General features: G+C 39.9%; 2 protein-coding genes across 6 annotated transcripts; one reads left to right on the forward strand and one right to left on the reverse strand.

Annotated features, from left to right (window-relative positions):
- Positions 1-6232: 6232 nt before the first annotated feature.
- Positions 6233-8952, forward strand: LOC119719693 (probable carboxypeptidase X1). The gene is made up of 3 exons (XM_038189189.1): positions 6233-6326; positions 7578-7852; positions 8726-8952. Exons 1-3 carry the CDS (start codon positions 6233-6235, stop codon positions 8873-8875), a joined length of 519 nt encoding a protein of 172 aa, XP_038045117.1. The 3' UTR covers positions 8876-8952.
- A 2241-nt stretch (positions 8953-11193) lies between these two features.
- LOC119719292 (proton-coupled folate transporter-like) lies at positions 11194-19757 on the reverse strand. Of its 5 annotated transcripts, none has more exons than XM_038188690.1 (6): positions 19333-19747; positions 15610-16631; positions 15015-15146; positions 14352-14435; positions 13033-13186; positions 11194-12833 (listed from the first exon to the last, which is right to left on the reverse strand). In XM_038188690.1, the coding sequence occupies exons 2-6, from the start codon at positions 16607-16609 to the stop codon at positions 12764-12766; spliced, it is 1440 nt and encodes a 479-aa protein (XP_038044618.1). In that variant the 5' UTR covers positions 16610-16631; positions 19333-19747; the 3' UTR covers positions 11194-12763. The 5 variants fall into 5 exon arrangements, 4 of the variants coding, with proteins under 4 accessions (XP_038044618.1, XP_038044619.1, XP_038044620.1 ...); XM_038188691.1 differs by lacking the exon at positions 19333-19747 and adding an exon at positions 18922-19188; XM_038188692.1 differs by lacking the exons at positions 11194-12833; positions 13033-13186 and adding an exon at positions 13193-13878 and having other exon boundaries at positions 19333-19757.
- Positions 19758-24616: the final 4859 nt, after the last annotated feature.

Consider the following 24616-nt stretch of genomic DNA (forward strand, 5'->3'; position numbering starts at 1 on the left):
AATGAACAACAAGTTCCGTGTAGCTCCCTATGATTAAATCATAAAGCACCTTCGTGTTTACGTTACCTTGCCAACAAGATACATCCATCTTATCATAATAGTATGCAATAAAGAACGACCCTGAGGTATTGCATTATTATTAGTTTAATAGTGAAAACCACAGAAATTTGGTGTGCCAAACCTTCATGATGGTTTCCTTGACATCCAAACTATATTTCGTATTAAATGTTAAATTTGATCAGGAGTTCAATTGATTTTCGTTCAGAAAAGTAGATACATGTGCATGGAAGAATGAATTAAAGACATTAATTAAAGACATTCAACTTTAAAAATGAGTATAGGTTTTCCCGGCCGATTTCACCAAGTTTTCATTCAATTTAACGCCTGGCTCATTCGATTTAGATTGAAATTGAAAAATCACGCAGATCGGCATTCGTTACTCAAAAAGAATCATTCAATTTCACTATAAGACCATTCTATCGCCTTTTAGCTTCACTCGTCCCTATCAAAGATGCATTCATATTAAAAGTATCGCGTTGTTCATTCAATTTCGTTTAAACCATTATTCATAAATACCTCAGACAGTTTAGCCATTCCTATTGGTCGAGAGCCCGTCACGTGGCCGGTATTAAACGGATGATAAAGACATGGCTAGCTGGTCTTAAACACTTTTCCAGTGTCACAATAAAATGTGGACTCCTAAAAATCCAGTGCCTCTTATCGTTTCATTGGTTGAACGTTCACAATCCTCACGTAGGCATGCGCAACACTACCAGGGAGTTAGAATTTTATAGTTCTAAATTCAAAACGCAACGCGCCAGGTGCGTTCTGCGAGACATCGCGTAGAACATGATACGCGCGCGTCAATCTCCATAAAAGGGTTGTTTTCATCTTACTCGCCAGCTGAACACTCCATTATTTTGCAGGAGGGATGTTTCAAAAAGCATAAAGTGAATTTGTTGAACAAAATCGGGATGTTTTGAACGAGTTATATGATTTTTTTTACCGAAAAGGTATTTATGAATGGGAATAAATATGTACTCCGTCGGTATTTATCACTCTGTTTAATACCACTTAGGGTCTGGGTGCTGATAATTACCCTCGCCTCTGGCTCGGGTAATTATCAGCACCCAGACTCTAAGTGGTATTAAACAGAGTGATAAAAACCTCCGGAGCACACATTTATTCCCTTAGTAAGGGGTTGATCGGGCATTCGTTTTCATTAATGGGCAAACGTTTCACATTTTGTCAAACATCTTTTAAGACTTCATACGTATGTATTCCTTAGCGTAAATCATATGTAATGACTTCAAACCGTAGATTGACTTTCTTTCTTAAAGGGTATGTGCAATGAATCTTTCTCAGGAATTATTTTTGCGCAAATCTGTGAAATGTAAGAAAACTACACATTTGACAACACTTTTTGGGCTAATCTTATTGCAAATGTGCAATTCTTTAAGCATTTAAAAGTTTCCATGTTTATCCGGACTAACGCTGTTACTGTGATGTCATTTCAGGAAGACACTGTTCAGTTTAGGGTTTTTTCTTTCAAATTATTCATCCAAAAGTTGCTAATTGAAAACATTTGTGGGAAAGGGATGGTTATGGGATGACTTACTACCATGTACTGACACATCATATAATCACCACATAAAAGAAATTTATGACAGCAAAATATCCAAAATTCTAGCAACTTTTGCTGAAATAGCCGTGTAACATTAATCATGCTCGAAATGCCATCACAGGTTTTCTAAAGAATATGAAACTTTGCATTAGCATAAAAACAGAGAAGGCACCAAAACACTCCTCAAAATGGAAAATAAAACTTGCAAATACGGTTGAAAGTGACACAAAGATGTATTTTCAAGGTTTGCATTGAAAAGTTTGCAAGGGCCCTGTGAATATGGTAAGTGTTCGGTCATACATACGCAAGAAAACACTTAAAAAATAACGCAAGAGAAGTGTTCCCGACGGTTCAACCATTTCCAAACATATTACGCGTCCCGATGTCTTGCACGTCAAGAAATCGTCAACGTAAAAAAGCCCCTTGATCAAACGTTTAAACAAGTAGAAAAGATCAACAGTCCCTTTCAACTCATTATTTCGTTACATCTTGTTTCCCTCATATCAGTTGATTTGTAACATTGTAAATTTTACAGTCATCAAGATTTTTTTTTGGGGGGGGGGAATGAATCTCGGAGAAAAATAGGAAAAAAAATCGATTAAAAAATCTTACTAATTTAAATGATCAAACGATGAAAGCGACTGCCCATAAACGAATAAGAAACGAAAAGCATGGTTATACGTTATAAGCGCACAGATGTTCGCTAATTTGAATGCGTCAACCGTCAAAGGGTTGCAAAGACTTAATTTTAGACTGCTACAATTATTTAAGTCTTGAATGCACCAAAACGAAATAGGCTGCCAGAAAACGAAAAAGAACATTCACAGCAAAATCTTGGCTGCCTAAAAATGAAATTGAATGAACCCCAAATGAAAAAGAAACCCCCATTGGACCACATGTGCAAAACTCACGCGAAATTGAATGGCTGATAATGAAACTGATTAGAAAAATTCGGAAATTCGCCGGGAAAACCTATACTATTTTGTATTTTGCATAATATGTTTGCCCGGCTATTTTAACAGATTTTTCATTCACATTCACCAACTCATATATTCATTTTCGTCCACGAAAAATTTCACACACTTTTACAAAACCAATTTTGTCATTTACCATTTAATTTTAAAGTTTGGTCACCCTCTTCAGTCACCGGGTCGAGAATATTCGTCAGTTTAGATCAAATTCGTCAAAGCTGTTGCCGAATGTCAGCATTCAGAGATCGAATTCGTTTAGACGAATTTGATTTCTGAATAACAAGGTTTGGCGTAGACGAGACGAATACTCTGGAAGTCGAAACGTGTACTCATTGTTTGAATTTACTTGAACTAAATTTGAAATCGTCTGACAAAAGACGAAACTAAAATTTAAAAATTTGTATGCTCGGAATTTTCTGGGGAGGCCTGCCCGAATCGCCAAGACTGGATTTTATTCGTCTCGTCGATAGCGCCCTCTATACCTCTTGATGTCGTTCGGCTGCTTAGCGCGTATAGGCGTACACAAACATTACGTGCGTACACAAGTACAAACGTTATACAAATTCAGTCTCGGACCAAGACTATATTTCCTTGCATTTTCCACCGTTGTCGAGGTTGTTGTTGTTTAATTGATAGGATATTTTATCTATATGTATTTACTGTTTCTAATTTACGATTTTAAATATGCTTTAAATATATAGGTTTTCCCGACTATTTTAAAAGTGTTTTTCATTCAAATTCACGAACTCTAACATTTATTTTCGTCCGCGAAAAATTTCACACGCTTTTACTAAAACAAATTCATTTACCATTCAATTGTAAAGTTGGGTCACCATCTTAAGTCACTGGGCCGAGAAAATTCGTCAGTAGGAGTACAGATCAAACTTTCGTCTAAGCTGTTGCCGAATGGCAGCATTCTGAGATCAAATTCGTCTTTTATGAATCAATAAAACGAATTTGATTTCTGAATAACAAGGTCTAGATAGACAAGACGAAATCAAAGACTCCGGGACAAAAACGTGTACTCATTGTTTGAATTTGCTTGAACTGATTTTGAAATTGTCTGACAAAAGACGAAATTAAACATTGGAAGTGCACTGAATAGATGTTGATGGACGAATTTGAATATTAGAAACGGTGAATTCGAATGATAAACATTTGAATATAGTCGGGAAAACCTATATTAACTACAAACGAGGTCATTGGGTCTTCTGTATAAAACCAATCATATTGTTTTGACAAAGTTAGGCCGTCATGGAAGTTATATTAAATGCCCGATGCGCCTTAATTTGATTGGCCTCTAGGCTCCTTTTTTGACTGAATACCTGCTGTTCAAAACATTCCGTGTTAATTTTCTAAAGGGCTTAATTATTAAGGCATGGCAGAAAAGCAACATCAATAGTTTAATTTCCGCCAATTACTCTCACGATTTTACAGTCTCCATTTCTGAGATTTGAACTTAAAGATTTTCAAAATTCGAATTGAGTTTCAGGCTGAAAACTATACCAAGTCTTCTTCGAAATTCACAAAACAATTAAACAAACTGCATGTTTGCAGTGGCTTTCATATAGAAAGTATTAAAATTCTCATTCTCTACGCTGACATCGGCACGATCTTTAATATGTCAGTTCTCCCATTTCTGTTAATGGCAGTCACTGCACTTCACTCATGCATAAATGGTACAAATAACATGTATTGTTATCTGTATCATACAAGTCGGCAAAGTATCCCGGGGAAACATCACACCAACTTGATGTAAACACATCCTTCCTGCCAGAAACACCGGGGCAAACCCCTTCTCTTAGCGATATAAGCGTTACTGGGCTATTTTACGCGCGTTAGGCCCTATACAACACACGGGACCTACGGCTTTGCGTCCCATCTGAAGAACGAAGCACTTGCTTAAGGGCACAAGTGTTATGATATGGGAACTGAACATTGTATTTTCAAAATCATTTTTTCAGTCATCCAATTAGTGGCGTCACACGAAGTTTGCTACGTCGGGATTGAGTACAGTGACGATCAACCACCGCACCAACGTTGGGTCTTGCACAAAGATCCGTGCAGGTGTACGGCTATACGTCTCGGTGGTGTGCGCACAGCAAACCATCAACAGGTGGTGCCCTACCCATTGAGCAGGCTCGTTCTCAGTGAAGATCCTGGTGAAATACGGGCATTCTTCGAATGTCCAGGTAAAGAAACAAATTGACCGTGTACATGTTCGTAACGCAATTAGTATAATCTATTTACATATTTACCTGGAAAGGTATAGTAGTGATTTGCCAGTGGATGAACATGATACTCTTATGATTTATGTAGTTCCACTAGAAGAGGATTAACATTCCACACGGTATAAAAGGGCATTTGTAGATGTGCATAACCTACCATAGTCATCCAAGACTTAAAAGTTACGTACACTGTATACGTATTAAACGGTGTCAACCATTATTATTGAGCATTACAAACATTCTCGCTAAAGCCCCTGTCACACTTTCGCGTATCCTAATTCCTTATGAGTTCCTTATCAAAATTTGTCAATACGCAGCCGTACGCTAAAAACGTCACATTTTTTTGAATACTTTGACTTATGTGCGACGCACATCTAGCGTACAAGTAACGAATTCAGCGCACCCATTGCGTATGAGATGCGTATGAGTTCCGTATGCAGTGCACACCATTATTTTTCGGGCTGCGAATAGGTCAGTATGCAGTGCGCATGCTGAGCGTATTCCGGACGCACCCGACTTATGCCGACCGCATGCCTGACGCAATACGTCGGCATTCGCTATGAGTTCGTTCAGCGTGCGTTGTATCTGCGCTGCAAGTACGCTATGTATACGTCCAATATAGGCGGCTCATCATGCTGACAGGGTGCGTGCCGGGAGGTCAGCGTATTACTGCGTATGAGCCGCTTATCCCCCACGATTACATAGCGTACTCGTACCGTGCTCGACCGATGCGGGACCGATGCGCTGCGTATTTATAACTTATGACCTGCGTAACAGCGTACGCAGCGTAGTTTTGTGCATGCCCAAAACTATCCAGCGTACTGGGCCGTACCATGCGTATGCCTGCGTACATAAAACTTACACAAATCGATAGAGATGCATATGAGGTGCGTATTGTGCGTACGACTGCGTATGAAAAAATGTCAATGCGCAACTCATAAGGAATTAGGATACGCAGAAGTGTGACAGGGCCCTCAATTCACCAATGAGAACACTTAACTTTTCTACAAGTGAATGCTGATAATGATGACAAGTCTGCCATAACACGTCGACCGAAAATGACTGAATTGAAGTATAGTTCTTGAATGACCTTAGATCAGGCCAGAAGGATTGCATGTTGAAGTTTGTGGTCGCACCATGTTACACGAAATCGCGTTGTGATTTTGGATGCTTCTGAATAGAACCGAGGAGGGCGGGGAAACTCAACGTTTCGGATAGTAGGCACACTCTGCTGACAGTCTCCTGAGGATGGCCGGAGCATGCTATCCGAACCGTTGAGTTCCCTCCGGTTCCCTTCAGCTAACCTCACAAACTCACAAATAGATTTCTTGTCACAAGCTGCAACCGCACACTAATTCTTATTGAATGAACTTTGACATAAAGCTTGCCGTGACGTCATTCCCCTGGGAATGGAGAACAGACGGATACCGGACAGCAGTCTGGAAGCCTCAACTCTGGGCGATAGTGGATACCACACCCAAGATTCTCGGCTCAACTCCAACTGTACGTACTACTTCAGGCCCGGCGGCGAATTTTTTTCCCCAAACGAGATCGGACAATACCAAAAGAAGGCGCCCTCTCTGCGTTATGCATATTCATGATGTCCAGGGCTTTAGAGAATAATTTATATGAAAAGGAATAAATCACCGACGATTGGCAGCTGATTCGTGGACTGGTTGGAAGTACTGCTTACTTCTAATCAAGTGATCCGAGATCAAATCAAAGTGAGCGTTTTTCACATCTTCTCATTTTATCTTTTAAATAACTTAAGTGGGGAAGGAACATTTCTCACAAGACGTAAAGCCTATATTGGGTTTGTGTTGTGGAGAGCAAGGCATTAGATATGCATGTAACGGACCGATCAGAAGATGGACAACGGATATGGTTTGGGAAAAACGATTCGCGGCCCGGCGCCCATGTAACTTCCAGAAGATGGATAGTTTTGGCTCAAGACGTTGATTTAACATAGCTTTGATACGCAGTAATTCATAGCGAAAATCTTCCGCTTGAAGAGGGCGATGTTACCAATGCTTTGCTAATATCACGCATTAACTGCTTTGGTCACAGGTTAAACCAACTGTTCACTATACATGTATATATATTTGCATTAAAAGAAACGCACACACATGTTAAACAATACAAGCTGTATAAATCTAACCCATAGAAAATTTCAAATCGTTACTAGCACCTTTAGATAGAGCAAATGGCCTTTTAAAACAGCCTTGTAGATAAGGCCATAAGGCGATCGGCGCGGATCGAGTGAAATAGATTTGCACCCATTACCTCGGAAATACCGATATAGCTGGCTTGGTGATGTCATAGGTATTGCTCGGTAACACCAATGGTATATGTCAGTGATACCATAGACAGCTCTGTGATACCACATAGAGCTCGGCGATACCACAGGTATAGCTCGGTGACCACAGATATAGTTCGGTGATACCATAGCTCGGTGACATCAAAGGTATATCTCTGTAATACCATATAGCTCGATTATACCACACAGGTACAGCTCAGTGATGGCACAGGTATAGCTCAGTGATACCGTTGCCCGGTGATAACTTAGGTATATCTCGGAAACAAGGCAAAGGTCTGTGATAAAACAGGTATAGCTCGGTGATACCATGGGTATATTTCGATTATATTATGCATAGCTTGGTAACACCAAATTTATATCTCGGTGATATTACAATTTATTGTAGTTCTATGGTGATACGAAGTATTAACAGCCCTGACTTGGTTTGCTGTCCCCAGCCGGGTGGTGTGCCAACTCGCAAGACAACAAACACCCGTGGATCCGTGTTGACCTAGGCGAGGTAGCCACGGTGGCCGGACTCATCACACAGGGCCGGCACCAGAGCAACGTGTGGATTACGTCGTACAAAGTCGAGTACAGTCAGGCCGTGTCTAGCTGGAGCACCGTAACAGAGGACGGGGTATACGGGCTGCAAATGGAGGTAAGACATAGGATTTATTTAATTTATTTAAAAGTTGCAAAAACACGAAGGAGAGGGGAACCCATGGACAGGGTGACAGCTTCGTATTGTTAAACCACCCACTAACCCCTCCTGAAAATGAGCCCTCCAAAGTGCACCTGCATTTGCAAACTGGACAACAGTTATGCTCCTTCACCTGGTGTAAAGTCGATACCAGTTGCTTATACAAACGGATCCATGATGACTTCTCTTTTCCCATGATGCAGGATTTGCGCCACCAACAGCATCTTTTTTGGTATGGGTCATATTTTTCAACGATTTAGGGAGCCGTGAGGACGCATTCTTTTTTTTGGGGGGGGGGGGCTACAAACATAAGAAATATCAGCTATTTAAGCAACGTAGCAATTTTAACTAAATCTAAATTGTAAACATTTTAATGTAATAGATTTATGGCAATGTATAAAATCACGTCAATAACCTTGGATTCACAGCTTTGTAACAGCGCCCTCACTTGCCCTGAAATACAGCCTAATGCCAATAAAGCCCATCCCCCTTCCGGGTCTGTGAAAAATCATCAAAATTTGAGGATTAAAATCCGTTAGGCTTGATCACTCAAATAGACCTAAACTTAATGTTACGCTTTGTGGGTCATTCCATGAAATTTCGTAGTCCAATTTGTTCGTGTCTCCTGTAATAAGACAAAAATAAATTCAGGACACATTGTTTAAGGCCTCCTTTGTCCAGAAGTGTTTATGGGAGTACCTGCAAAACAAATTTAAATAATAATTTGAAATCATTTTAACGATACCTGGATGGTAAATTACACAAGTCAGGTGTAACAGGGACACAAAAAATGTCACTCGTTTGGCCCCCAAATTTACTAATGCATGTACACTTTCCTATTATGACTGCCATACGAAAGTTAACATGTAACGTCATCACGTCTCAGGTCTATTATCTTTCTAGTTTCAGGCTAACACGGACCACAGCACCCCAGTGACTGTCCACTTTCCCGCAGCTGTCCGGGCCCGGTTTGTCAAAATACTGCCGGCAACGTGGGCAAGGGACAACGCCGTTTGCCTTCGCTTCGAGGTAATCGGCTGCGTCAGCGATTAAATGACAAAAGCTTTCAGAGTAATGCCTGATTGGTGTTTAAAACATACAATTATGTTTACCTATATAAATATTATTTCGTGTGTAGTAATATAGGTTTTCCCGGCCAAGTTAGCAGATTTGGCGGCCAAATTGGTGACCAAGCACCCCTTTTCGCACGAATGTGAATGCACGTTGAGATCAACATTCAATTACCTAAAAACACCAATCAATTTAAAATTAAAAGCATGCGATTTCACATTTAAATCATGCGATTTCAACAATAAGGCATTCAAATTAAAATTGTACAAACGAGCATCCAAATTCGCCGGAGCTTCGAGCTGTGTAAGTTTGGTCATTCGACTTCACCATTAAGCAAGCATGTGTGAAAAGTAAGCAAAGTAATTCAAAATAGGTCCATGTCGTTCCGTTGTTTGTTAGAATAGGATGGAGTGCTTTTGTTCCAATTTGGACACATGGGCGTCGCGATGGGGAGGGGGGCGCTTTCTCCCCCCCCCCCGAAAAAAGAGGGGGAAAAAGAAGGAAAAAAAAAGGAAAAGAAAAAGAGGCGCGAAGTCATTATTGCTGTAAATTTAATGGGTTGGGGGAATGTCCGTGCCCCCTCTAAAACTGATAAATCGAGAATATGATGGGAAATACAGGCATTTCGGGGAAATATGTTTTGCCCCCCTCTAGAAAAAATCCTGGGGACGCCCTTGTTTGGAAATATAGATATAAAAACCTCCGACAAGACTCTGCGACTACTCTGATCACCATGCAAACTGTTAGATTGAAGCACTATAAATATAAATATGCCGGCTAATTGGCATTACATGAGAATGCAAATGTAGACCCTGGTAGTTTGATCGAAGCTTTCGATGGTAATGCACAAGACTATCTTGAACCTGCAGACGATCTTGCTATAAACAGATCTACTTACAGGTCAATTATAGCAACGCATCTCAGATCTGGCAGACAGAAAAACCTGCCAAGAGGAGGGGCCAGAAAAACAAAAATGGGCCACGACCCAGAGCAGAAAAAAAATTGAAAGAGTGAAAGAAATGAAAAAAAAAACTCGCATCGTCTACTTTCGTTTACTTTTATTTTGAATGAAAAAAGTGCTAAATAGAATGCGCGGAAATGAAAACGAAAACAAGAATCTCATGCAAATAACCCTAAACCAAACCGACTGCTAAATTGAATGATCACTTAAACCGAATGACATAAATTCAATTTAGGATGTGTTATACATGAAAATGTCGGATTTTAAAACGAATTTGAACGCCTGATATCTAATACGAACCACGGGAATGACAGCAGGACGCTACGTCGCTTCAAATTGGCCACTATCAAGATGGATTCGAATGCTAATTGGCCGGGAAAACCTATAATAAAGACCCTGTACTGTGAACGTAACTGTTGCGTCCAAGAAAATGTAATGAGAGTATATCTTGAGTGTTTACTGTGATTAAAAATTCTAAGACTGCCTGGAATGTTTGATGTTGCTGTAACAAGTCTTTTTAACATCATCTGTACAGTTGGATTAATTCCTGTCAATATACCCTTCAGGAGACATTTATTTCGTCATTAGTTACACCGGACATTAGATAGACATTTTAATATATCCCAACTGTCACAACTCCTATTTAGAGGCGAAATTTAGGCTAGAGTCGAAAATAGGCTAGATCAATCGCTAGCGGTCCAACACACACATATGTCAAAATTCAGGGATAGGACGAGGGATAATTGGGGTTAGGGGTCATTAAAGTTGGAAAAATTGTGTGAACAACTCTATGAGAATGTCCCCGTAAGGTATCATTTCCAGTATTAACTATTTACCAGTATTATTTTCCATTAATTGACAAACCCAAAGATTTCTAGGCGTCATTTTTTTTGTCGATACCAATTCTTATTTTTTTTTCTCGTCAAAACGAAAGCATTTCAATCGCATGACTTATTTTCTTTTTCGTAAACTATGTTTATTATGATGAGATATAGTCAATGTATTTTAACGGTTAACTAGAGAAAAAAGACACGCATCTATGTTACCAAGTTGTCTATACCGTATCAGATAATTATATTTCATTAATTCGAAGAATTTATATTGTCTATTATTGTAACTTGTTCTGAAAGCCGCAAATTTTAGCTCGCGTAAAAATAAATTGCTCTTTATACTCGCATTGCACCTACATTTTAGATATCAGTGTTACCATTCTAAGAATTCCTTCATTACTTTTTTTTTCTTAATGCAATTCCAAAACTTTACGAATTGAATCCTAGATAGAAGCTTCAATTTCACAGCTGCTGGAAGGCAAACAAGTCATGACATTGTTTTTCTAAACCTACATCGTAGGTTAAACATTGATACACAAAACGCTTATAACTAAATATAACTTCACATAAGAATAGTTTAAGCTTACCCTTGAACGTTGCTTATATCGATACCAGAACTGGGCCTACATAATTACAGGCACAGGTTCACCAAACTATTTCCCTACAATAGGCATAGGTTCACGCAGAAATGAACTGGTTGGTTTACATAATAACAATGTAATCATTTCAGATATTATTACGCTGTTATGTTTGTATTTTTAGTCCAGAGTGAGTGGGTCTAATTTTGAAACACGTATAATGGAGACACGGTACAGTGTAATGATCATGGATCCTAATTGAATCACATATTGCACTTTGGCACTACACAGCTAGCTAACTCTCGAATGATAACTTATGTTGAACTCTCTCTCTGAGTTTGTACCTCACATCAATGGACAATTGACAAACATTGTACTATATGTCGCTAAATTGGCCTACTTGGTGAGAGTTTCTGCGCCATTATATATTGTCTCAGTCTCCACAAATGTTACATATACATGTACACGTAGATCACAAATATGCAGCAAATGTCGGATACAAGGATTTGTCTTAATTTTGGTTCCCGGATTGTTTTGTTATTTACTTGCAGGTGACACGAACTTTTTTTGAAGGCAATTGAAGTCGCTGGAAATGTAAAAACAAAATTATAGGCTAACGATACAAACACGTTTTACAGCATTCGAAACCATGAAACGGGTAACCACGTGTATTTTTGTCATGGTTTAATTGAACCAAACTTTCTTTCAATTTAGGAAATATGACATTTACATGAGTTAATATATCTGTAAATATGTTATTGACATGAATATAGAAAACATAGAAACATTAATTTTGTAGGTGTAGTGATTGAAAGACCTCTATTCATAGGAATAACGTTAACATGACATATTTCATATATAAATTAGTTTTTCAACATTTCCAATGAATAACATTATAAATACCTGCGAAATATTCAATCGAAAATGTCCTTTGAAAAACGATAGTACTGCTTAAATGTTAGTAATTTCTGATGTTCATCCTGTTTTATTCTATACACTTTGCTATTTATGCGGCTTAATGTGTAGACATGTAGTAGCACACCTCTTCAAAGTATTCATCCGAACACCAAAACCTACATATAGCCTTTCAATTTATGAAATAAAAATGCAAACATAATTATGATGACTTGAATCGAGCATTCATTTCATGACACGTCATTATGCATTTGAGCATTCGAAGTTCCTCCACATATCACCAGAGGTGTAGTCGAGTCCCAAGTTCTCATACGTCTATTTACAAGTCATCAACCACACGCTATTCAAACGAGCTGTGACCAGACATTGCCCGTTTAATGTCCACTCATATTGTGACTGGACTTGGGAGTGAAATTGTGATGAACTCACTTCAACAATGCATATAGCTTAAGTTTCAACATCACAGAAATATATTGTTCACTTATCTTTTGGTTTAATTCCATTGGCAAATGAACCAGCCGCAATAATTCATCAATGAAAGGAACGGTCACCTTGTGCAACTTCCATTATCAAAAAGCTGCAGCAGTTACTTGTCCTCAACCGGGTTTTCGAATTCAACGTAAGTTTTCCTCGGAGGCCAGAAAATCTGCAAAGCCCTGTAAAAAATGGACGATATCAAGTCAATCACTTTAAAATGAAATTCGCACTGAGCAGTATCTTGCGCATTTAAAACCTCGAATTATAGATCGAATGTTGGTAAAAAGATTACAATAAAGTGAGGGAATTAAACACAAATGTTGCGATGGGCTTTCAATGGAGATTTTAAAAATGAGCCGTGAAACATGACGTTCTTACAGTGTCATTCCTGCGGGAATAACGGTAATACTGGAATACACAAAGAAGGTCAGTGGCGGTAGGAAGGATACGGTGGCCGCGTACAGACTTGTCGACAGTAGACTGGATGTGAATGAGATGCTTTCCATGCACGCGATGATTGACAACATTGCACCTGCACAATGAACGGGAAAAGAAGACACCGAGCAGTTTTAGGTTTTGCAAGGGGTTTGAAAAAGTTTGCAGATACACCAAGTGAGGTGAATTCCCTCTAAAACCGAAATGAAACCGAGAGCAACCAGAGGTGCTTAACTTGAACTACCCGTCATCATTGTTTAATTGAGAGTCTATCACAAGTCCTCACAACCATTACAAGTCATTGAAAGTCTTCGAAAGTTTACACAGTTATCCAGTCCTATCCAGCTTTTCAAATGACCGGTGAAGAAAAACATTCCTTTGTTATTGTTTATCCTGTTACCGTTTGCCTGGACTTGTGAACTGACTTGTGATTTACTTTGGACAGGACACGCGCGTGAGAGACTTGTGATGGCCTATAATGCAACCCTCGCATTTGGAGAAAGCTCTACCACCAAGATTAAGACATGTTCACCAAGTATAAGTCCCTCTATGGCGGCCATCCAACCTGGACAGAACTGAGTACACTATGCACCCGGCCCATGGCGTCATGGGCCAACTTTGGCCTGTTGCCATGTATCCATATGAAGATGATGTATAAGAACATGACGCTATCCGTTAGCATTTTTTTCATCGAGGATCTTCACGACTGACTATTGGGTCAGTCAAACCCTATCCTGTAGGGCCTATGTACAGAGGAAAGTCTTCTAGCTGTTACTTTCTCCCTGGACACTTAAAACAAAAGAGGGACGCAAAGAAAGAACAAAGAAGGTTGAAGCCTTAGACCAATCTATTCATTATTGTGAGCTCACCGCAACTCATTTACCCTCATCTTGTATATCAAGAGTTGTGTGGGAGTCGTACGTTATACATGCATCTCCCTTTTTGAAAAATGTAAGTCACCAATTACAAGGCTAAAGCCACTCAATATAACGGGCTACCAAAATACAGGCACAAGGGTCGCTTGACTCTGTACCCCAAAGGTACTTCTGAGTGACACGGTATAGAGGAATACGTGCTATACACATGACCTAATCTGAAAGCATCTTCTCATAACGGGAACGTTACTCGTAACAAATTGTGTTCAATGAAGAACCACTTGACCAAACGATATCTGCACATGCAGATGTTGTAAGTGTACATGCACTGCCTAACTCTAACGGACTATAACACGTCATTTTCTCTGCTTGTATGTGGGTCCTCACCTATCTCGTCTGGGTGGGATATCTTTGAGAGGACCGACCGTGCAACCGAGAGAGACATCAGTCGAAGACAGCCCACAAAAGTTCCTGTGGGAAAAAAAGACAGTTTTTGACCTCGGTGATTGCGAGATACATATCAACATTTAGCCACATCTGGCAATTATTTCTGCAATTGACATTATTTTGGGATAAAGTTGAACTGCTTTCCATCGAATTGTTTGTACATACTGTAGCCAGGATCATGAGATGTTTTGAAAGGAATAGACTTAGAGAAGTTAGAGGCAGGTCCTAGTTTATCGCCATGTTACATGATGGCTTAGCTTCCCAAGTCCATGTCGGAATTAAATTGACGTAAGCAGTGTTTCATTTCTCAGTATCCATTCCTGGTGACCTGGATTCGCATCCCACCCACGCCAACATGCGGAATGAGCTTGCAGTACCACCTTAATTCTGTTGTTTTTGTTGACCACCTTAATTCTGTTGTTTTTGTTTAATCTTCTTTACCTCTTAACCAAACGGTACAGGTACAATATGTCAATGGAAACTTTGTAGGTGTACTGAAATAAATCAATAGATAATGTTTACATATCATGGAAGGCCGTAACACCTCTTAATCAGTCACGGCTGTTGTAAGGTGAGAATCTCACAAACAGTGCCTTAACAAACCAATGTAGAGGACCGCTGTGGACTTCGCTAATCCCATGATGAGGTAGGAGGCCATAAAACTGAGGCAGCTAATCTGCATCAGCCAGTAGTCTCCCAGACACAGTGAGAAGAGTTTGGTACCAACCAGCATACCTGTCCAGACAAAACCAAAGCAGTTACCAGCAATACTACTCGTATGGGGAAACTAGTGTGTATGCATTCAGTTACCGCACATTTATGTGATTTCGTAGCTGTAACAGATACTGCAATAATGCAGACCATACTGGGAATCTGGCTGCGACATATTTTCTAGATGCTAATGATGCTATAGGTAGATGATTGTTCATCCTAAGTCACAACAGCTGTTGAAAAAGAGAGGAAAGTACTTAAAAACGGCAGCATAATCGGTTCCATCTTTTTCGGCAATGTTCCTGTACCGATATGTGCCATTTGCATGATTGGGTTGAAAAACGGACAGCACTGGCAAACTTGGCACGTTTTGCAAGTCCTTATATAGTTTGAACAAGTCCTCGTTTGCCATTCACGATATGACAATTGAATGCAAGCAGCGAATATCGGTAAAAACTGGTGTTAAACCTCTTTTGCTTGAACTTACCAATAGCCAGAGAAATCCATATAAGTGACGAGGCGAGTCCAGCAGTTTCAGACAACCAGCAGAAGGGCTTGCCGGTACCGTAGAGCACGTAGATGGCCGAGACACCGATGAACTGCCCGATGCAGAAGTAGACGTACAGGGTCAGAAGAATCATCTGCCATCGCCGACCGTTCACGTTGTACATTACCAGCCTCTTCATACTCCGCCAAACCTGCCGCAATCCCTGGTGTTCTATGCTACCTCTTTCCACGGTCTCAATCAGGCAGAGTGGGATTGCAATATAGACCAGGGCAGCAACATTACTCCCAATTGCAATCGCCAAGGACGGGATATAACCGACTTTGATCAGATAGCCTTGTCCTAGTTGATTCAACCCTCCACTGAGATACTGCAGCATGTCGGCGACCACGATCCGGATAGTTCTCTGTTTTTCCGAGGTGGCATCTGCCAGGTAGGCGTTGGTGGAGGAGAAAAGGAGTCCGTACCCGCCGGCCAGCCCTTGGAGGACTTCGCCCGTAAAGAGGACGGCCAGAGGAAGCTTGAAGATAACCGTGAAGAGGTACACTGCAGCTTGGATGGCGAAGGCGCTGAGTGGTATAGCCATCGTCAGCTTCCTGCCGAGTCTGTCGCTGGTAGAGCCGAAGATGATGGTGCTAAGCATGGCAGGAACTCCAGAGGCAGCGGCGAGATACAACAACCACATGGCGGACTCTGCTTGTATCTTGTCGCTGAGCGAAGTACCGTTACTTGGCTGGTCGGCGCCACACTTGGTATGGTTGTCGCTAGTCTCGTTGTAGTTGTAAGACTCGCTGATTACATCCTTCACGTAGAGCGGCCTGACGAGGGCCGTGCAGGTGTTGCCAATCATCGCCAGCACGTAGATCGGCTCCACGGTCACCCATCTCAATCGTGCCCGTTCGCGACCCGTCGGCAGCACAGTTTTAACCGGTGGTGTATCCATTGGGGTATTCGGTGATTTCATTTCAACTTCTTTGGACATTGTATGTCACCAGATATTGGCCCTGGAAAGTGGAACATTTAATCAATCATAATTGGATTGTTTCAAATCCTTATGAAAAAGCACCTAGCATCGGTTTTATGTTGGTACTGCAAAGACAATATGACAGAATGACAATATTCACAAATAAAGCCTTGCTCTATTTGCTCTTTTTGTACTCCACTCTAATATCTGCCACTGCACAAAGTCCTATATTCGGAGCGTTAAACAGACTTGGCTAAACAAGTCTCAGTAGTCAGACCCCATCCTTATCTCTCCAACTTATCGTATACCAGAGTTCACTTTGTTGGTGAGCGAAAGAAAAAATCCTCCAATTCACTTCAGCTGCTGTAGTGCACTGGCAGGTCCAACTGAAATGAGCTGCATTACACTAAATGTAAGATTTGACAATGCAAACTACGGAACCGCCACTGAGTGATTATGTCGGGTGAATTCAAAGGAAACATAATATTTTGATCTCAAACGTAGAAAACAAATATATACATACTTCGATGCAGATTGAAATATTCCTGGCAGGAAATGCAATGTCAGCTCAAACACAGCTTGGATAGGAGCACATCAACAATGGGACACAAACACTGTGTAATTTTATTATACAAGCCCAGGCTTATCGGCAATTATTTCCAGAGTCAAGTTCATAATCCACCAGACGGTCATTTGATGTTCTTTGTTTGTGATTGTTCAGAGAAAGACTATGCACTTCGGCCGATCAGTCGCGGGTGTGTTTAACTTCATCTGAGCGGTATTACTGTGCAAAATATTGATATTGTCGGACCAATATTATAAATTCAGTTGTCATCAGCCTGACTTGGGACGACATCTCACCATTACTTTATATATTTGTAGTAGGCCTAAGTTCTGTTTGATATTAAATTATGTTGAGATCAGATTTTGTTTCTGAAGCTACTTTGTTTTAGTAGTCACTGTATTCGAATGATCCTGGGGAAAAAAAGAGACCTACATAACACTATTATCGGGAACTTTTGCGCCATTTCCAAAGTATACCCATGCACAAAATAGATAAGGATTATGTATAAATAGGCTTTGTCGGACGCCCTCAGATATTAGGTGGTAATCCTACTTATTTGCAATATGCAAAATTAAAAAAAAAACCAATGATATTGCATAATAATGTCTGACATGAACATCAAGGGAAGCGTCAGAAAAAAAGAGGGTACGTGGGCTTATGGGGTTGGGGACATATAGCTATCGTCCCATTTTTTTTTTTTTTGCTTTCAAGAAAAAGGATGGGCTTGACCAATTTTTTTTTGGTTATACGAGTTTATTTCCTTATTTCCTTGGAGTATCCAACAGTTTGATTGATTTCAAAGATGTGTTTGTTCAATTCTGATTACATGTTTGTTCGACTTATGATTTAGGATTATATCTGGGTATCAAGCTATTTGATCATGAGTCCGTCCAAAGAGTGCCTATATCACAGCGAAGCAACGGCGGCAGAACCGCGTACCATTTCTAATGGTCTTATGTCTTTGTTCAAGGGTGCTAGTCAGAATAGAAGCTAAAGTTTATTCTATACACAAAGCACATTAGATCGTTTGCAATGCAGCCATCTTTAATAGCGTGTGGTTTTGGTATACCAGTGGCGGCCCCAAAGGGAAGGGGGGAGTTGGGGGCAGCAACCCCCCCCCCCCACCCACCTTCAGCCGCTGACTAATGTTGTGATACTAGTAAAAGAAATAATAAATGGAATGCTAAAGTTCCTACATTTATTTTCAAATTAGAATACAGGAGAAAGCATCGTAGATTTCAATATTTTTGCCGGGAGGGACCCAGCAAGGCATCACCGTCCATGTCACACAATAGGTGGCGCTATTCAATTTCCACGGGACGTTAAAATAAAAAGCCAACCGCGAAAATAAACAGAAAACGTGCACAACTGGCACCATATAGACCTGCTAATCATGGTAACTACTAGGACTGTGATTTTCTCAGGTCGCCAAATTTCCAGGGGGAGGCGACTGGGGGGGGGGGGGATTTTGTATGGGGGCGGGGGGGGGCGTGCGCATTGTGCATTAATACATTTACATAATAAAACACACGTCAGAGATGCACTGCTGAATGCAATCGTCTATAACTGTACTGTATCTAATCATAGACATGATAGAGCAACGATATCTATGATCTAATCATAATATCAAGACGTTAGCACATTCAACCAGCATTTCGATACCACCATGGCGATAGGTTATGGCAGTGCATAATGAGCAATTAGTAGCCTAGACTTCATTTATTGAAGAACAAATCCATTATATATAAATGCATAGACCACGTACCATTAATATATGCCTAAATGATGGGGCCTATGCATTATTACTTGGTTATGTATTCGCACAAAGCTGACGTGACGTGCTGACTGAAATATCCACCCAATACCCCTTCACAAGTTCACCTTGACGGCCTCCGGTCTTGAAGAATTCATGCTCTTGGTGAGTTCTAATCTGGTAAGAGTACACCTCACGCACAGCATTTTACATGTTTTATTTTGAGAGAAGGGCTTTTGTTTATTATCTAGGCAGTGCACCTGCTCACAGCTGCCATGCCGAGATCTATCGCCCATTGCAGCCATTTGTAACCACCGAGTCCCTTTTTATAGCTTCATGGTTGGACAATAATGGAGGTAGGAAACATGGTTGGAATGGACATTCCTCCATGGAATGGACAAGGCATTTAGAGAGTATACTCACCATAACCAGTGGGCCTAGCCGGGGATGTTTGTGTGCAGCCATCTCCGTTGAATGTTGTTGAACACCGACCATGGAGAAAGTGTACATGACTCACCACGAACCGATCACGTTAGTCAAAAAATCAGTTGAAAGGAAATGCAATTGTTTTGTTGACTGGGCCTATGCGAGCTGTGAGTATAAAAGGTCAAAGTAACATCTGCCGTCAGACGTGTACACATGCCAGACCGTACCGGCAAGGCCAGCTGCTTTCAACTATGCTGCCGCTATGATGTGCCATCCGATGTTGATGATCCTGATGATCACGTCAGTAGACCATAAACGTAATGGTCTTGTTATTCTCACCACGATTACCCACGAGCCACAAACATAGGCATGAAATTTATGACAGCAAAATATCCAAAATTTTAGCAACTTTTTGTGCCGAAGAATGACAACACAGTTTTGCCATGAATATGGAAATGCATTAGCATAATACGAAAAAAAGCACCAAAATTACCTTCAAATGGCAAAACGAAAAGGTTACACGGGACAAAAAGGTGCATTTTCACAACACAAGGATAGCATTAAAAACATGTTTACATTACATGGGCCCTTTAATTAATAACAAAAAAACCCGCTTGTTAGTTTCCTGTTCAATCATGCGATTAATTTACGCCTCAATGAGCATGTGCTGTATGCAGACCACAAAAGAACCTAATGTATTGACTTCTGTATTGTGCGTAATGTAATCGCGGTTGCAATTCTTTCAATTTGCCGGTATATACACCGTCGTGGCGCATATAGCTCCCGTGGTCACAAATAATGTACAAATATTGACTGCTTCGAGAGGTGTGGTAGCTGTACGAGGTGATCCATGGAGCGTTAATTCTGGTTCCTGAGGGAAATGGAACGCTCCATGGATCATATCTATGGTGCGCACAGACCTCTGGTTGCTACGTTGGTGTCTGTGCGCGTATTCATGTGAAGGCTTTTTCAGACCGAGGCAGCCATTGTATAGTATTTTTTGCGGGCTGTGCACAGCAAGATACTTAAAATAGCGAATGTCATGTGACTCGCTCTCGCGGCCAATCACGATACAGACTTGTGGATGAGGTGTGATAAGAATGATATATCTGCTCAAAATTATTCAATTTGACATAGCAGTTATACACACTGTCATGTTCCAGCCCGAACAAGTGCATTTGTTTTTAATAATCAAACCAGAAGGCGAATGCAGACGACTCCCGTCTACGAATTTGTGGAAATAAAAAGTGCTTAGAAAACGGGGAAAGTGTGTCTCCTCGCGTCAAATGAAGTCCAACTCACATGCTGCGCTAAGAAAATTTAGGTGAGAAAAATCAGTAGAATGTGTATCTCGTTGTCTACCCGTGTATGGGGTTTCTCTATCTTGAAGAACACAATATGGATGTGGTTCCTTCTGTTGGTACATACCTATGCAAATCACATAAGTCCACGTAAGATCTACTGTGTTTAATTTATGTACAAAGGGGCGTTGATGTGTAACCGTCTTGGGGAAGCAATAGTCAAGCATACGTCGATATACAAACTTACAACATGGTTTGCGGGGAAATAGTGAAAACTAATAACCCCGAGGATGATTGTGACTATCTCCTGAGGGAAGGTGGAAAACTGCAGAAGCAAATAATAGGTACATAAACATAGAAACAATGAGCAACGTTTAATTATCTCACGGTAGTCCGAAAATTTGGGACTATCAATACTGTGTATGAGAGTCCCAAAACTTAAGGTATTGAAATCATGCAATACAAGAAAATAGACTGGCATCTGAAACAGCCAGTCCAACAACTCTTCAGTACTGCATCAATCAACTGTCAGCTGACTGTGCCAAAAGAAATATCTAGGATGTCGGGTACTAGGTCACTATTTCTACACATTTTTCCATAGTCAGGCACCTGACTAATGACAATGAATGAAGAAGTCAGTCTTGTCAAACAGTTGGACCATGGATGGACATGTAGAAGTCTAGTCTTAAGCCTCATTTTGAAATCATTTGACTTCCCTCTCATGTGCAAGCCACTGCCAAATATTGAAGAAAAGTCTCCTTTAAAAATGTAATTAAAGCTTCAAACTTGGTTGGTGAAATACTGAGGACCTTTTCTATTATAGGTCTTTACAGAACAGACCTCTACGGAATTACAGAAAATGACATCAATTAAATGGAATAACATTTATTGAACTTAAACTGAATTACAGATATTAAGGTTCACATTTTCACTCTCCTGCTGATCGACCTCATTCAGATCAATGCATAGTTGTACCCGTGTCCCCAAGTCTGCACTAGCTCTGCGGACAATCCGTGTTCTTCTGAGGGCTTGGATTTCAACAGTAATTTGTTGGCGAAGTTCCTGCAGAGTGTTCGGCACAATGCGGTACACCCGGTCCTTGAGGTACCCCAAAAGAAAAAAATCAAAGGGGGATGAGATCTGGAGATCTTGGCGCCCCTTGTTCAGGTTCTTGTTTGCACTATTAAATAACGTTAAATACCCGCTTTAAAATATTAAGAAACATTGTGTTGGTAGTGTTTTGGGGTAGTCACAAAGAAAGGCCTGTAGTCTTTGCATGCATGGCTGAATTTCAGTAAAACTTGTACTGAATGTGGTCAATACCCAGATCGAATGTTGGCAGTAGACCTTTCCCGTTTATGTGGGAGACAAAAACGTATCCAAAGGGACACCTTTTTTACTCACCCAGTATAAGAATATTGTGCTTCAAACTTCATGTAATTTGACATTTGAATCACCTTTGCGAAGTATTAAATTTCCAATTAAAATTAAAATGCGATACTTTAATTTGTCTTCTCACTAATAATGGTTATTCAAACAGTCGAGAGAGCAAGAGAGTAAAAATATCAAAGTAAAGTCTATGCAAGTTGGGTATTTAGAACTAACCGACTGTTTATGCTTTTTGTGTTTCAATACTAGATATAGTTCAGAGTCTGAGACCGAGAGGCCTTGGGGGCCAAAACTCCAAGGGCATGCACAATTACATGTAGTTAAAGATACATTTCTATTGTTGTTTAAAATGGATATCGGAACAGAGTTCGAAGGGTCGAGAGAGCCGAAGTTCCAAGGAAGAACGTGTTGTAATTTGTAAATCGAAATTAATTAAACACTTCCCACACTTCTATTATCCGGACAGACTCCGAATAGCCAAAAGGGCCGAAGTTCTAAGGTGGAAAGTGTCATCTTTACTATGAATTAAATAATACTACGATGCTGTTTTTTTTTCTCTCCAAATAATTATAATGCATATGTACCTGGAAAAACGACACGCTATTTGTGAACGCGCACTAATAGATTGTCACGGGATTTACAAACTAAACTTAACTAGAGGAAATTGAATTAATATAGACCAGAGACAATTAACATTTTAGATTCCAAACAAAAACAAGATAAAAAAAGAGAATTTATTTACAAGAGCTCAAAATCAGGACTAAACCAAAATAATAAGGACCAAAACCAAGAACCAACTCAAAAGACAAAATCTAAAATCAAAGCTAAAGGCAAAGACTAAATCCAACCAAAATTGAAACCTAAAAGACTAAAACCCTAAAACCAACACAGTGTGAATCGATGGATCTTAGAAGAACACTTTGACAAAAATCTGTAAACAAGACAATACAAGAAGAGAAACATATGAGAATGATCTAATTAATATTCATGATGCAATAAACAAGTTCTCTCACACAAACGAAGTTGGAGACACTATGGAGTACTAGTAAGCAACATGGTGAATTTGAAGATCATCAATACTGAGGTTTGGCAAGACTACTATGATTTATCATAGTAGTCTTGCCAAACGAGCTTCAAATATTCACCATGTTACTTACTAGTACTCCATGGTGTCTCCAACTTATAGGCTATCTGTAGAAAAGGTAAATGCGCGCAATTTTAGGGTATGATAGTAGCCAATTTGGATTGTTACTATGTCCTCATAATTATTCAGTTACTTATATGCTTTAGAAAATGTTATTGAAGTAAGGAAGTGTAAGTAGAATCACCAAAAAAAAAAAAACTTTTCAAAACATAAAATAATAAAACATATACCCAAATATGGGAACAAATATATTACACGACAGCGACAGGTATTAAAGATGTATGCAAATTAGGCAGATTTCCACTAAATATCTAGCTGGGTAACCGTTTTTTTCGGATTCAGCACCCCCAAATTAGGTAAAAATAAATATTACCAGCTTGCTTCTCGAAAATGCCTCTTCATGTAATATTTTTTTAAATATCCCCTAGACTATCTTAAAAAAAGTAAACACAGTAGTGTCTTGAACAAAATAATCACGATACAAAGAAACAAATTTAGTTCCAAAAGTTTTAAAAGAAAACTTCAAACTGGAACTTCTTCAAGATTAACCTGACCAGAATCAACTTTTACTATAAGCAAACTGTCAAAGAATTCAAACTGGATTTACTTACTGAAAATAATTATGTACAAAATAAATGAAAAGAGGCACAATATTATACAAGAGAAATCCCACCGATGACTCCACGCGCAGTCAAATCCAAGCAAGAAAACACTCTCCAGGTAGGAGGAAAATATATACGACTATTGTTGACTATTGTCTGCCCGCTAAAACTAAAGAGTGGCTTGACCATGTGGCAACTTATATGTGGGACTTGTGAGCTAAAGTAAACAAACAGGGGGACAAACTACCAATAATGGGAAGGGGCATTTAACATTTCTTTTTCTAAGGGGAGCTACTCCTATTTACTACACTATAAAAATGTATAACTAAAACTTGGCACTGCCACACTTACAAGACAGAGTCTGGTATGCCAAAAGGGCCAAAGTTCTAGTTTGAGCAATTGTTAAATTTCACACAAAATTAAAAGGATAAATTTATTAAATTTGTTATATAGCAGATGGACAGCTTGAAGTGGTTTAATGAAATGTGTACTCAAGCTGAGATTAGCCCCAATTCCATGCTAACCGTAAGAAATATTCTGATAAGACATGTTGCTTCTGTTCAGTTATTCATAAGAGTGTGAAACTGTTTTTCATGCGGATGGGCGCAGCAAAGTAGCATGAAATTATTTCTTTCTAAGCACTCAGTACGATTCCTTGTGGCCCCTTTATAACGCTCCGTTGAGAATGTCAATTGAACATAAGAGTGTTCTCTTTCTTCAAAACGCGGGTTTTTACCCCCCCCCCAACCCCCCAAAGAAACCCCCCAAAAAACAACAAACAAATAGCCCCAACACCCCAACAAACAGCCCAACAAATAAACAAACGCATATAACACCCCCCCCCC

The sequence above is a fragment of the Patiria miniata genome, unplaced genomic scaffold (assembly GCF_015706575.1).
Source record: "Patiria miniata isolate m_02_andy unplaced genomic scaffold, ASM1570657v1 HiC_scaffold_8, whole genome shotgun sequence".
Taxonomy (NCBI): domain Eukaryota; kingdom Metazoa; phylum Echinodermata; class Asteroidea; order Valvatida; family Asterinidae; genus Patiria; species Patiria miniata.

Coding starts and splice junctions, on each gene's coding strand:
- LOC119719693 (XM_038189189.1), top strand. CDS start 6,233: ATGGAGAACAGACGGATACCGGACAGCAGTCTGGAAGCCTCAACTCTG. Junction 6,327..7,577: donor TTCTCGGCTCAACTCCAACT/GTACGTACTACT, acceptor TGCTGTCCCCAG/CCGGGTGGTGTGCCAACTCG. Junction 7,853..8,725: donor GAGGGGAACCCATGGACAGG/GTGACAGCTTCG, acceptor TTATCTTTCTAG/TTTCAGGCTAACACGGACCA.
- LOC119719292 (XM_038188690.1), bottom strand. CDS start 16,609: ATGTCCAAAGAAGTTGAAATGAAATCACCGAATACCCCAATGGATACA. Junction 14,436..15,014: donor CACAGCGGTCCTCTACATTG/GTTTGTTAAGGC, acceptor TTTTTCCCACAG/GAACTTTTGTGGGCTGTCTT. Junction 12,834..13,032: donor ATTCCCGCAGGAATGACACT/GTAAGAACGTCA, acceptor CATTTTTTACAG/GGCTTTGCAGATTTTCTGGC.